General features: G+C 43.2%; 1 protein-coding gene across 1 annotated transcript; it reads right to left on the bottom strand.

Moving 5' to 3' along the window:
• Window positions 1-11014: 11014 nt before the first annotated feature.
• Window positions 11015-14337, bottom strand: LOC144703140 (cellulose synthase-like protein G3). The gene is made up of 6 exons (XM_078575235.1): window positions 13601-14337; window positions 13177-13326; window positions 12977-13102; window positions 12447-12884; window positions 11989-12336; window positions 11015-11723 (listed from the first exon to the last, which is right to left on the bottom strand). Exons 1-6 carry the CDS (start codon window positions 14195-14197, stop codon window positions 11172-11174), a joined length of 2211 nt encoding a protein of 736 aa, XP_078431361.1. The 5' UTR covers window positions 14198-14337; the 3' UTR covers window positions 11015-11171.
• Between the last annotated feature and the right edge of the window lie 916 nt (window positions 14338-15253).

Below are 15253 nucleotides of genomic sequence, written 5' to 3'. Positions count from 1 at the left end.
AACCCTAGGCTCTCCTCCAAACAGGATATGCCAGCTGGAGTCCTCCTGTGTCTTCACCACCCTCAAAGCCTCCAAAGACATTCTAGATGGTTTTCTTCAAGCTCCTTCACCACGGGTCTATTAGTAGAGTCAGCTCCTTTGATAAGCATGCTTATTTTTCTTCATATCTCCTTTTGATCTGAAACTTTGTCCCAAGCCTAAAGACTCATGTCTCAACCTCTTCATAACATATCATAATTTTATGACCACAAAAGTCAACTTTTTGACCTAAAAAGTCAACATACTAAGAAAATTATTAGAATCATATCTCACTTGACTCATTGAGTCTAGTGAGGTTTAGAAATATCCCTGGAAACCTCTAAAAATAAACCCAAACTATGTAACTGGTAAAATATATGTTAGAGCATTGATGGAAACCTCAATTGGATAAAACATTTTTGCTTTTTAATCATTGGAAAAAGTGGACGGCATTATCTCATTATTACGTAAAATGAGAATTTTTGGTAGTGTTGAACTAAATTTCAGGGCAGTTGGGATGAAGAATGCACCCAAATGACTACAGTTATTGGACTCAATGAACTAATGGCTACAGGACCAGCGATACTCATCATATGAGTAAGGGTAGATAGTCCTATTCTATTTGGATAATATATCACAACAGGTTTATGATCTATTCTTTGGACAAGTACTTCTACTGCAAAATCAGACGCATAACACATGAGCTCAAAGGGCAAATCCTACTTAGGGGCTTGCAAAACTTGTTCTTATGATTCTGCGGCGATAAATTGGGGAAAAGGGAGAAATAGAAAGGCATTCTTGATCTGGAAGCACGAGGAGAAGTTGCCTAGTTCCATCTTTGACTCAAGAACAGCTTGGAGTGCATTCGGAGGTCGATTTGCGCTGTAATTTCGACGATCCGGCGCCACATTCTTCCGCAAAATTCAAGCATTAATTTGTGGAAAATTTGGTTGTTTGGGCGCAAAATATTTTCAAGCCAACTTCTGGATCATTCCTGGTACTTCTAGGCTCAAACTGACTTTATTTTACGTTTGATCTCGAGTCCAATTTTACTAATTTCATAATTTCGCTTATGTTCAAAGTTTCGCTTTAAATTCTGATTTGGATCCTTATTATTCTCAAATTTACCTTTGTTTTAGAATTGATTAATATTCTTTAGTTAAGGAACCAACTTGAATCGAATTGAATCTCCAATCACTCATATTACCTCTTAATTTCCTTAATTAGCAGATCGTAATCACGATTTGTATTGTTTATATGTACGTGTTTATAGAAATTAAATCACAGTGATGCAGGACGTCGTCGAGGACGTCGTCCTGTCGGTATCGAGTCGATGCTTGGGTACCGAGATAGTGATGTTGGATTTCAACGGTATTGTCGTCTGACTGATAAACCCTAACGGGTATATATCTATGATGAAATGATGCACCTGCGTGTTGTACCTGTAGACCCTGACTCGAGGGAGAATGCCGAAATCCGAGCTCAGAAGGGGTAGCTGGTGACAGCGACAGTGGCCTCTCGAGCCTCATCGGAGGAACGAATTATCGTAGTTTTCTCTCAATTCCTCTCTCACCTATCTAGCCCAAGTGCGGAGGAGCCAATGCAAAGATACCGCAAGGGATAATATAACGAGCAGTGGGATGACGACGTACCTCATCGACGCGTGGCTCGCTGTGAAGATTCTCCGTCAATTGCGGCAGCCGGTGCTGGTTGCGGATGGAGAGGAGCTGGAGAAGTGGGGAGGTCGGCATAGCTCAACTGGTGCAGGAGCGGTAGCAGGAGCTTGGAGACAAGGGCGAGGGCGAGAATGCTGGCTAGCGGCGTAATGCTTCACGAGCGCTCGGTGCCGATGTGCTGGCACTCGACCGTGTTGAAATGGCCGACAGCAGGAGGCCCGTCAGCAGTCTAGCGTCGAGAGCGTTGGCTCAGCCAATCAGGGGATCGTTGGACGAGTGCGGCTGGGCTTTAGCCGGTCATCGGATTTCGGGTCGAACGATATTTGTCTGGCGCGAATGAACCGCGTGCATGGGCGTTGACCCCGTGCCCGCAGGGGAGTTGGGAGCGAAAGTATCATTTCCCGTCCCTCTCCCGTCCATGCGATCCGCCCCCGGTCCGTCGGGCATTGACCCGCGTCAGCAGGGATGTCGCGGGAAAACGGAGTCGTTGTCCCACCCAGCCGTCTGTTCAATCCCCGATCCATCGGCCGTTTCCCGGGCGGGAATGAATCGTGCACGCAGGCGATGACCCACGTCCGAAGGGATGTCGTGGAGGTGTCGTTTTCCCCACCCAGCCATCTGTTTGGTCCCCGGTCCGAAGGGGGAGCGAGCGCAGATCCGCGCCTGCAATGGTGCTTGCATCCCAGGGTGGCGAGAGGACTCCCGCGCGTTAGATCGGCCCGAAATCGCCCGTACGTCGACTGCGAGATCGTAACCTCAAACAAGTCGACGGTTGGCGTGGATGCCGGACGGTACTTGGCCGGAATTCGCTAGTGCTACGAGTTTCCACGGCAATGAGTGGAGGAATAAAGATCGTGGGCGGTGCGAAGGTGAGAGATATCTTTTTCCTCCTACTCAGATCCGCGTCTTCTCCTCTCCACTTATCGTTCTCCTTTCCCAAGCCTCCTCTCCTCTGATCTTACGGTGAGACCAAGATAGAAAAAAAAACACACTTATAAAGGGAAGTCAAAATGGGCCCTAGGAGGTCAAAAGGGGGAGGGGGGTAGTCCATTATGGGGGCCCTTATATAATGGGCCCCCATTACAACAAATTAAGAGGAAAAAAGACATAAAAAGGGGAAAGGGAGGGGGTTCCAAATAACTAAGGACCCCTCCCGAAATAAAGACGAAGACACATAGAGCAACGGACAAAACAAAGGATGTGTCACAACTCGACGAAGGTGACAAGACGAGTCCAAAAAAACACAAAACACAACTTACGAAGACGAAAAAAGAAATCAAAACACGATAAAAGGGAGTGTAATTCTCCCGGGCTGTTCGAATCCAGGTGTCTTCTTTGACGCCTTGGCATGCCTGTCGACTAGATGCGAAACGGTGGGCAGTCAATGACGATGGTGGTGGCTCTGAGGATGCCTTCGACGAGGCTAGATGGCGTGCACCATCACTCTGCTAATTAAGAAAATTAGGAGCTAATACAACTTACAAGAATTGTTTTCACATGAGTAAAAAAAGTATGCCTTATCAGTCCAAATTAGGAGTTCTAAACTCTACGTCGATAAAAGTGAATTTTACCATCGCCTCCTTACGATTCGACCCCTTAAGCACTGACAGATAAATAAATTTTATTGATTAAGTTAAAAAACCTCTTCAATAACGACAAAAACCCTCAAATTGTATTTAACCTTCTATCGTTTTAGTTCAAATTATCTCAATTAACACAGACATAATTTCTAATTTTTTTGTAATGAGAGTCAGATTTATGATTAGTTAGCAATTCTTGATAAGAATTGCTAAATAATCCCCTAACTAGATTGGCTATGTGCCCATGCAATCTTAGATTTTTAGAATATTAGCATTACTCTTCAGTAAATTGTGTTAATCACTAAAGTCTAGACCAAAAGTTGACCCTTAACATGTCTCTTTTATTTTACCCAAAAACATAATTCAGTTGCAATTATGTTTTTTGAGTTATTTAGTGAATTGGAAATGGTTTAGGAAAGTACTTAAATCCTAATTCATTTATTAAAAAAAAAAATTGTAAAATCTACTCACTGGTTCTCACGGATTGGAAGCCATAAGAAGACTTTTATGTTGTTTTTGCATTTTTATCCAAATTTATCTCTAAATTGGAAAAATACATTAAATTAGCAAATCGTGACTACAATCTGCTAATTAAGGAAATTAGGAGCTAATATGAGTGATTGGAGATTCGATTCGATTCAAGTTGGTTTCACCTCAACTAAAGAATATTAACCGATTCTAAAACAAAGGTAAATTCGAAAACTAAAAGGGTCTACAACAGATTTTTAAGGCAAAACTTTGAACATAAGGGAAATTATTAATTGGTAAAATTGGACACAAAATCAAACGTAATATAAATTCACTTTGCGCCTAGAAGTGCCATGAATGATTGATGGAGAACCATCCAGTCGATCGCGCCCCAACCCATCACCCACCACTTTGCGGAGCCCAAGCCGGCGTGACGAACCCACACTTCCACTATCAGGTTCGATAAGCAGCATCGTCGTGTCGTTTCGTGTCGTGTCTTTATGTAATTTTCTCTTTTTTCTTCGTCTTTAGATTGTCGGGAGGCCCCTCCTGCGTGAGTACCGGCCTCCCCCCCGTATGTGTTTCATTTTGATTAAATTTGTTGTCATCTTAAGGGGGAGTAAATCCATGTTGGGCGTCTTTGATAACTTGCAAATTAACATCATTAATTCATGAATTTTACATTTTATTTATGTGTTTTAATGACTATATTTGCATGTTATCATATAGAAATAAAGATAAATGACTTATACTTTAATTTTATTATTATTTCTAGTTTTTATCATTTTTTACATGGAATTTAACCTCTATCAGTGAAGAAATATTTTACAGGGCTTTAAATACTTGGCTAAAGGTTGGTAAGTGTTTTCATAATTTTTTGGAATTTTCTCATATTTTTATATAATTTTTTTACCAATATTTAGCCAAGAAATGATTTTTTATCATTTATTTAGCATTTATATATATATATAGTCAAGGGGCATCCACGTCATTTACCCAAAATTCGGGCAAATACGTGGATGCGGTTTTATAGATAAATAAAATAATAATAATAAATAAATAGAAAAGTCGGCCGAAGGTGTTAAAATTTTAGTGTCAGTTAGCCGCGTGCATTAAATGCACGTGGCAACCGACATCCATGGACTTTTGCACATGTGTCGGTTAAGCCGCGTGCATTTAATGCACACGCTAACCAACGCACGTGCGTGCTTCGTTATTTAAAAATAAAACAAAGTCATTAGCGCATGCATTTAATGCACATGCTAACCGACATTCCTTTTAGGAAATGACGCTTTACGGCGTCGATTTTCCGTGTACACGCGGAAATCGACGCCGTAAAACAATAAAACATTAAATATTAAAAAACGGTAAGCTTACCTTGTCCTCTATTTTATCATTATTTTTTTAGGCGCCGACGGTCAAACATTGCAGCTGACGATTAAAAAGAAATATAAAAAAATAAAAGTCTTTTGTTTTTTTCTTAATTTCAGAGCGACGTGGCACTCTCTCAACCATCCAAAATGGCGCATTATGCACCAATCATTGTGCGTTGATGACGTGGACAATCACGTGTCAAGACGCGATCCGAGACAGTGAAAAATGAGAAAGAATAATGCTGGCCAATCAGAAAAATGCTGATTTTTGAGATATTTTGAAGAGAGATAAAAGATCCAACGGTCCAGATTTATCCTCACTAAAACCTTGATATCTTGAGATCTAGACGTCTGATTGGGCTGAAATTTTGAGGGTAGGTCGTTTTTTTCCCCTCTACAATATAGACGGTTGGATCTTTAAATGGGGGTCTGGAAATGGGCGAAAATGACTTTTGGAGGCTCTGCCCAAGCATTTGGCCAGGAAGGACACAGGAGGAGTTCTTGAAGTCGACAGATCTTGCTTCTGCACTCAAATTTGTAAGTTTCTGATTTGTATTTCAATCATCTTCTTGAACGATTCTAAAACGCCAAGGCATGGGCGAAATGTGCATGCCCTAGAAGTTTGTTTTGAATGAAATTAGCACTTCATTTTGATTCTGATTCAACATATGATTTTTTGATCCTTAGTTCTAAATCAGTTTAGGACATTTCTACATCATTAGATTTTTAATTTAGGGTCGGATTTCATCTTTTCCCCAAATTCTTCACTTTCTCTCTCTAGACCAATTTGTCTAGTTTCTCTCTCTAGATTTCGATTTTTATTTTTTAGGAATTGAATTCAATATATAAAAAACCTTAAAAAAATTGATTCGAAAATTCATCCATCTTGAAGTCCAATTTAAAAATCCCTTTCTTGATTATTTAACTCCCAATTTTAATTCATAAAAATTGTCTTAAAATTTTATAATAATTGGGAAATTAATAATCTGAATTAAAATGATTTTAAAATTGAAATATTCCTATCTTGAGCTTTTCGACCAAAATATTTAAAAATGAAAATTAAGTCTTACTTGGTTTTGATTAATTAAAAACATCATTAAGTTGCAAAATTAATTCATCTTTGAATTAATTCATTGAAATTGGATAAAATTCTCATTTTCTGCCTCCCTGTTGTTCGACCCCTTGCTCTATATTCCATATTTAGTGATTAAGGGAAATTATAAATTTTATTGTATAGGTCTAAATCCAAAATCAACGACATATTTACATGCAATTTTAGGCTTATCAGTCTTCTCCCCCTAAGGAGCCCTTTTAAAGGGAAAGCCCAATAAGCTTTCTCCTTAAAGGCGGCCCAATCAGGCCTACAATAATTGCCACTCCCTCTTTAAAAAGAAGGGGGAGGGTGGACATGGGAGAGAGAAGCTTGGCATTTGAAAATTTGGAATCGTGTTAGTTGTTTCTTCTTCTCCCCGTCCACTTGGTGGGGTCCCGCCCCCGCCTCACAGATCTGCTAAAGTAGTAGTTACAAGCGAGGAAGAAAGTTGTCGTCGCCATATCTCTACAATGTTGTTTGTGAAAGACGAGGAGACGTCTGGTTTTATCTTTCCGTCAATGTCGTGGAACCCAACATTTCCCGCTAGGAGAAATCACTCATACAGGAATGCAAGAAGAAAGGATATAATTTTCACCGGCCGCTATCTTCTTCCTCAGATTTACTCTATGATGTTCCAATTTGTCAGCAACCGTTAGCTTCTCGAGCACCGGGAGTCTGCAGGGGCTCTCGTTGTTTGGCTCATTTTCCAAGTGGTCAACGTCTTGTCCACTAATAGTCTTGGTTGTAGTCAAAGTCTTCTCTTCCTACATGGATAGAACTTTTCGTGCCTACAAGGATATCCTCGGTGGATCGGCGGGTCAAGAAATTATCTGCCCGTTGAACAACGGCAGGTGATTCTTCAACCTATTTTCTAATCAATTTCTCATTTTCCACTCTCATCGCATTGGATAGTTCTCGTTATTATTTTACTCAAATCATATACATTATTCCACGTCTTTAATTTTGCATTGAGAGTTTTCCCTTTGGACGTAACACAAAGTGTCAATTTCGACCGTCGTGTTACATCAATGATCCAGGACTCAGCTTCTAAAGATTCCGCGCACGAGCAAACAAAATTTCCACAATATAATGCTTGAATTTTGGTTAGATCGTCAAAAATACAGTCCAAATGGACTTCCAAATGCACTCAAAGCTGTTCTTGAATCAAAGAGGGAGCTAGGCCACTTCTCCTATCGCTTCCAGATCAAGAATGCCTTTAAATTTCTTTCTTTTCCCCAATTTATCACCGCAAAATCAGAAGAACAAGTTCTTACGATTCTGTTATTTTTTATTTTTGTTTACTTGGTACGCAGCCTGAACGGAGCACCGCGATTGGTCCACTTGGTGCCATGTATGCGTCATCCTTCATACACACAGCACCGCGTACATGGGATTTGCATGGACGATACTTCACAATCAGCATGAGATCTGCGAGCTGATTGGTCCACGTATTGCTGCGCACGGGCTTCACTCTTTGTGTTGCACGCAGCAAGTTAAGTCACAAAGGATTGGTCCACGTAGTGCTTTGCGGGCCGCGACATGCACGTTGATGTGTACTTGTGTGTCACGCACGAAAGACATATTCCTCATTTCTGATTGGCCGTACGCTTTTTGGTGTGTTCTCTGCGCAGTTAACACCCGAGTAGAGCTTAAACTGGTCCAATAATGGCCAGTTTCATAAAAAAACGATTTTTATTCAAAATCAACTGAAATAAATTGTCAAACCCGTTTATTAATGCAAAGAAAGATGCTTTATTAATTTATAATACAAGTTTTATTGTTAATTTATAATACAAGTTTTATTGTTAATTTATTTTTTGTTTATAGAACTAGGTCAATTAAATACATTTAATTCTTTAATAAATTTCAATTCTAAACGTCAAAAATGTGTTAATTGACCTAATTATTTATCAAATGTGTTGTTTTGCTTAAAAATCAAGAAAATTGTTGTTTTAAAATAAAATCATGATAACATGCACTAGATTTGATGTTTTAAAACATTAACAGCCCACAAATAATAAAATTAGCATTATATAATATCTTATTTGTGTGTTATCAGTCAACTCTCAAAAATCTTTGATTTTAGTACGATTGGATTCTACTCTTTCATATCTTTCTTTTCATAGGCACCAATTTTTTAAAATTTGGTCAATGTTTGTCCACTTAATCCAATGGTGATTTTCCCTCTTTTGCATGTTAAAGTCAACAAAATTGACTTTGACCAGTCAATTCTCAATGGTAAAACCTGGTTTAGGCTAAATTATGGTTCCCTGGTGTGGCCTTGATGTTTGTCTCTCATTTCCCTCTAAAAATACTTTCAAATTTAGAGTAGTTGACCAGGCCAACCTGGAAAAGGTGAATCATAGAAAGTCAGCCCTATTTCTCAATGGATTAGACCTGGACTCATAATTAAACTCGTGTTCTGAATTTAATCTTGAGCCAGAATTTTCAAATACCGAGTGTGTCAATTGTAATTTTTGATACACCCACAAAGCATAGCACAAATGAAATGGTACTTGCATCATCTTGATATTGAGTCATCTTTACTCAATGTAAAATAAAGGAATAGGTATACATGGTGCAAGAAGAGGGTTTTACTAAGAGGGGTACAAAACATATGGTTCTAAAGTTGACCTAGGCCTTGTATGGCTTAAGTTACGACCCACAAGCCTGGTATGCCAAAATGGATATTTTCCTTATTTATATTTATTTTACCAGGAATGCCCAACATCACATATTTTACATGAAGATCACAACTTATATGTAATTTTTTGTTGGAGTGTATATTGGTGATCTAACTATGACCAGGTTTGACGCGGTCAAATCTTGATCTGGGAACAATGTTCGAATCTGACCCTTGTAGGCCTCAGTGCTTGGAGCAAAACACTGAGCAGCCTTGTTTTGTTGCACCAAAAGTCTTTGTAATGGCTTAAGATTGCTTAAAAGGGATTAGGAGAGAAGGTGGGGGTGCAACCCCATACAGGAATAGGGTCATTGTATTCTATATCAAAGGTGTTTCATCGTATTTGTAGCCATTACATGAGGGGAGACAAGGGAAGATACTGAAGTAACAAGACGAGAGACCGCGCCCCTTGGTAGTATCGCTCTTGCGCCTTGAGGCTAGCAGCTCTGCGCGTAAACCCGTCAGCCCCCCCAGTTACACATGTGTCCTCGTGAGCATGGTGCTCGGCCATCCGCCGACCCATCATAGCCTTAATGCTCCACGCGCCATGAGCACTCGCGCTGACACCTATCGCACGCTGTCGAAACAGATGCCGCTGTGTTCGACGCCTCAACTTGTGCATAGTGTGCCCATCAATACCCGCGGGGAGGCACGCGCATGTAGTTATCTCAACGCTCTATAGACGCTAATGCTGAGTCTCCTGGCGGAATGTCTTCCGCCCTGTGCCCCGCACATGCAGTGAGCGTGGAACGTGCGTGCAACCGCACGGCTCACCTGCACAACTCCGTGCACTATGCAATGGCACCGCCACCCAGCCTGTGCCGTCCAGCCAAGCGTGGTGCTAGAGGCCCCCGTGCGCGCTCATGGCATCCCACATGTCCACAATGTGCGAGCCTCCCTGATATTCTGCATTTAAATGTCGACGAGCACGCACACCATAAGGGCGATGACTTAAAAAATCAGGGTCAGGCGTCACCACCCACAATGTGTGTTTGTAATGTTTCACTTAAGAATTCAATCTCCAATCATGAGTCTAGTACACAAGCATGTCCCCACAGTTAGCACACAGGCCTCTGTGCAGGAATTTGGCATACTTTGGGACCTTACATGTTTGAGATGAAAAATTTGTTGGCGATAAGCTCCTACTTGGGAAGATTTAACTGGATGGGAACATGAAAATAGGTCAGAAAGCTTATGCTTCAAAGATTTTGCAGCAAAATGGGATGATGAATTGCAACCCAATCCATGAGTCTCTTAGAGATATGCATAACTTTATCATAGAATGCTCATCCCCTCTCATTAAGTTCATGGTGTTCAGGAGTTTAATTCATAGCCTAAGGTATTTGACTCACGCCAACATGGAGAGGTTGGTGGTCCAACACTTGAAAGCAGTAAAGCGGCTCTTACGGTACAGCAAGGGAATAATAGGCAGTCTACAGTATGAGAAAGCTATAGGAGAACTATAATTGGTGGCTAGGTCGGAGACATTGATGACCCCAAGACCACCACTTGTATGGCATGGTTTCTTGGACTGGATATGATAAATTAGAGTTTGTAGAGGCAGAAGATAGTAGCGCTCTCTTCTTGTGAGAAAGAGCTTATATCCACCACTGCTGTCGCGTATCACGGAATTTGGCTGGCGAGGATGATTGTGGAATGGAGAGTAGAACACAAAAAGCCTATGAGACTAATGGTGCACAACAAGTCTACAATTTTCCTTGGCAAGAATCACATATGCAGTAGTTGATCGAAGCATACGTCATGTCAGGTTATTATTCATCATGTCAGCTCAGAAGATCAGTTGGATGATATATTTATGAAGACTCCAGAAAGATTGAAGTTCTTCAAGCTGGGTGTGAAGCCGGGAGATTGAAGCATCGGCAGGGACAGCATCGATTTCATTTCCCACTTCCGTGTCCCTAAGACTTAAAGGAATGTGAATTCCTTTCTTCAGAATCAGAACGAGGGTATTTCTTTTCATCCTTGTCTCTCTCTTCCATCCGCGTTTTTTCTTCGTGCTGCTGGATTCAATCCCAACGCTAACGTCGCCGTGATTCCTTTTTATGAATCATAATCCATACGATTTAGTAGAAATCTGATTTTTACTCTCACGTGGGCCACCATTTAATCAACCCATAAGAGCTTACGCAATTTTTTCATCTCCTCATAGTAGTTTAATCAATCATCAAAACCCGACTGCGGGAGACTTTCGATAAACATATCATCAACTAAAATACGAAATGGAATAGGAAGAACCAAAGCCACGGTACTGAAACCTACTCAGGCCATAGAAAAGACGAAGTAAGCTGCGGAGAACACCAGGCCAGTGATTAAAACCGAAGAACGGGTTACCGTCGCTGGCATCCGCGCCTTGTCCGTTCTGAGCACGGCGGCTTCGTATATTGGCCAGCTGTTGACAACCACGAACCCTGAGATGAGCAGCTGCAACATAAAGTCTTGAAGATTGCCCCAGATAAGTCCCCCCGTGATTCCCACGACCAAGGAAACGAGATTTATCGTGGCGATGGACCCCAGAATCAGGAAGAAGGGCGACTCCGACCCAAAATTGAACTGTCCCCCTTCGTACCTTTCAGTCTGCTCGTCATCCATCACCTTGCTGGTCACGGTGAACCCCGAACCAGAGAAACCTATCTTCTCCAGGGAGAACTGGATCACGCCGAAGAGATAGGAAGTGACGGCTCGGATCATCCACATCCTCTGAGCGTTCCACCATCTTCGAAGATCCCCCCTCCCTTCCACAAACTCGATGAGGTCCTGTGCGTACGCAGCCAGGAAGAGGTACGCGTACAAGAAGAACCACGCCTCTGATACCTGTGGTGTAATTTCCGAGTTAAGATTAGACCCAGATGTATAAACACCCATCGATTTCATGAATTTCCGTCAGCATCAGCGAGGGTCGATTCAGTTGACGCGAGTGTCGATGTTAACCATTTTTTTAACCATTTTTAAGAGAAAATAACGGTTGCCCACCGTCCATCAAAATTTCGTTAACATCATCATCAACGAGAGTTGAGTGCGTTGAAGTTGATGCGGAGTTTGACGTGTGGAAAGGAGGAGCAGGTGCAGGTCGACGTACCGAGGGGAACAAGCGCACTTGAAAGGCGAGCGCGAGTTGGGGGAGGACACCGTAGATCATCACAGGAACGCACCAGATGAGCCGGATAGCGTATCGCGCGTAGCACATCGCCATGGCGACGGGCACTCGCCGACAGCCGTAGACGAACGGAGAGTACTTCGAGAAGGCCACCTGCGCCGCCCCCAAACACCATCTACTGTTCTGAACAAGCGCGTCGTTTAGGGTTATCGGCACGTCGCCGAGGAAGGCCGGCGGCTCGGGGTCGCAGACGACGGACTCCCATCCTCTGCACATCATGTGGTAGCCGGAGTTAAAGTCTTCAACGAGCGACCCATATCTCATACCCATCTGCAAAAAAGCTTAACGCATCTCAAGACGACACAAAACATTAAGCTTCGTCTTCCGACGCGAACCCTAGTAAAAAGATATTTAGGCAAAAAGATGTGCTCTGAGCTCACCGTGGCACCCCAGAGGGTACCGTTTTCGTAGTTTCCATCAGCGAGAAGGTTTGCTCTTTGAAGGACCGCCTCCGAAATTAAGGAATCCCCCGGCGGCTTACTCGTCGAGAAGGAGACTATCGGAGACGGAGGCGATGATAACTCCTCGAAGCAATTGCGAGAGAAAAAGCACCCGCTGCCCACGTAGAAAGGGCCCCGAAAGCCGTCCATTCCTCGGGGATGAATCAGATACTGGAACTTGTACTCGCTGCCGTAAGTGTCGTGCTTGTTTATCCCCCGGAATCGCTGCGGGAACTGAACGTAGGCAAGCTTGGAGGCTATCTTTGGGTCCAGAAAGTAGCATAGAGCACGCTGAGGGGCCGCCGGATCGTTCGAGTACATATCACAGTCCAGAGTCAGAATCACCGCCCCGTTGGTCATGGCGCTCGACACGCGAATCTGCAAACGCTCTCAATAAACCCCGTTAGTGGTTCGGAGACGGCCAAGATAATAGGAGAGAACTTAGTACACGAAATCATTGGGTTTAGTACCAGGGCGTTGAGAGCTCCGGCTTTAAAGTGGTGCGGATAAGCTCGGGTTTTGCCTCTCGCGACGTAGATCAAGTTGGGCAGAGGAGTGGCGGAGGTATCTGTGTGCTTGCTGCTATCAAGCAAAACCTGCATCTCCAAAGAAATGGGATTTTTGTTTGAATTATCGCCGAATAGAGAGAAAAGTTTAATGTTTGTGTCACTTGAATAATGGGAGGATGCTCCTGGCGCGAGAACTCGGCGCCCCACTTGTTCAACATGTCCTGTTCTTCTTCGCTGGTGACGAAGCCGGGGTCCACGCGACCCAGCTCCATCGTTTTCTCGACTCTCTCCTTCATTCTTTGGTACAATTCCTGAAAGCAACGCTAACCCCGTTAAGACAGTGATTACAACGTTCGTACGTCATGTCAAACTACTAAAACCAACATTCCGCCATCATTTCCAATCAATTAGAGAAGCATCCTCCAAGTCGGAAGCGGGCCACCGCAAAGAGACCAGACAAGACACCTTTCGGCTGTTCTTGTCGTCTATCTTTTTCTACATATTTCTCCTAGCGAGAAAAGACGAGGGCATCACATGCTGTGAGAGAAAAAGATGGCATCAGATAAGAGATGAGGAAGAGGATACCTTGATCTCGTCGCAGGCGGCGCCGCCGCAGCCGTCGGATCTAAAGTAAGCCTCGGGGCATCTCTCTACAAGCCCCCGATCTCTACAGAAAGGAATCCAGTGCCTCGCGAACTTGGCCGCCTCCACAAACGCGAACAGCGTCAGCGGCGAGCAACTGTCGTCGGACACGTAAACGGACAGCCGATCGGAGGGGTAGTCGAAGGCCATGGTGGAGAGGACGGTGTTCGCCACGCTGAGAGGCGGCTCCTTAAACGGGTCCGCGGTGCAGACGAACACGTCGAGGCCGGGCCAGGTCTCTCTGGAAGCGGCGTAGCTTAACGAGTTCGGGAACTCGTTACGGCGAACGGGGCGCCATCTGAAGGCTTGAGAGAGTGTCCACATGAAGGCGAAGAGCAGATCGGCGATGGTGAGGGTGAGGAAGAGGAAGAGGGAGAGAGTGTTGGGGCAGGTTAGGAGAGAAGTGCTGCGGTGGTAGAGAAGGGCCAGAAGAGCGAGAGAGAAGGTTATGGCGTGGGCGCGGTTGAGAAGGACGTGCCGGACGACTTTCACCGTGTTCATGGCTCGTGGATCTTGAACTTCTCCGGCGACCGCCACCATCTTTTTCGGATTGATGAGGCTTCTTCTGGACCTGCGGTGCAGAGGAGACTGAGTCGGGAGGAAGCGGGTAAGGTGGACAGATCTGTCTCCGTATTTATCAAGAGAAGAGGGCCGAAAAGGAGGAGATTTCGGTATGGTAATGGTGCCGCTCTCCGTTTACCGTTGTTGATGTCGGATGCTGTAGTGCCGAAAAAGGTATCTGATACATTCTCCGATATCGCGATATCCGTTATCTAGAAAAACGGATGACAGCAGCCTGGGACACAATCATGGAGTCTGCATGAGCCAGGTCAAAGGAGAATAAATCTGAAGTGATGCCAAAAGACACTTGTTCTACCATCTGATGGCCGCTTCACTTGTACAACCGTTATTGCATTCTTTGCATGACAAAGTTTGCAATCATATATGTAATCCCCGACAAGTGGAAAATATTCAAGGAAATTTTTGAACATCTATTGCCTTCTAAAAGCTCACAGGTCGTCTCATTTGCAACGTCCCAATTCTCATATATGAATAAATTGAGACATAAAACAGTTTACAATTGAAAACAGTATCAGGATAAAGTTAAAACAAAACAACGAATCAAAATGTTTAAAGAAAATGTTTGAATTAAGACAAATTAAGGCCTTGATCCTAAGAATCAACAAAAGCTTTTCAGAAATAGTATGAAAAATAAAGGTATATAACATGAAAATTTGTGGAAAACTTGATTTTAAAAAATTACCTGAAAGTTGAGATTTCTCAAGCACTGCCACTGCCACCCTGTTGTTGGGTTCTAGAGACCTATATCTAGATGAAGAATTCAAATGATCCACAACATAAGACTTAAATGGAATTGAATGGCATCAATAAAACCATCAAACAAAGTACACATTCATGGATCACATCCTTGATTTCTTGGGTCTTGGATGAGACGAGTCGAGCTGCTCAAACGTGCAACCTCTGGATGTATCCACATGATCCTCAGTATGTCAAATCTCCTCCTTCACCCATACTAACTCCATTCATGCTCTATCATCGTCGCTACGCCGTCCCGATTGCATCGGGAGTGGAGAA

This window comes from Wolffia australiana, chromosome 5, assembly GCF_029677425.1.
Source record: "Wolffia australiana isolate 7733 chromosome 5, ASM2967742v1".
Taxonomy (NCBI): Eukaryota; Viridiplantae; Streptophyta; class Magnoliopsida; order Alismatales; family Araceae; genus Wolffia; species Wolffia australiana.
The sequence above is the reverse complement of the archived record's forward strand: the minus strand, read 5'-3'. Positions and strand labels throughout refer to the sequence as shown.

What these genes read in the sequence shown, in the direction of transcription:
- LOC144703140 (XM_078575235.1), bottom strand. Translation starts at nt 14,197, where the DNA reads ATGGTGGCGGTCGCCGGAGAAGTTCAAGATCCACGAGCCATGAACACG. An exon ending in CCGCCTGCGACGAGATCAAG is followed by an intron (nt 13,327 to 13,600) that starts GTATCCTCTTCC and finishes CGTTGCTTTCAG; the next exon opens with GAATTGTACCAAAGAATGAA. An exon ending in AAGTGCGCTTGTTCCCCTCG is followed by an intron (nt 11,724 to 11,988) that starts GTACGTCGACCT and finishes ATTACACCACAG; the next exon opens with GTATCAGAGGCGTGGTTCTT.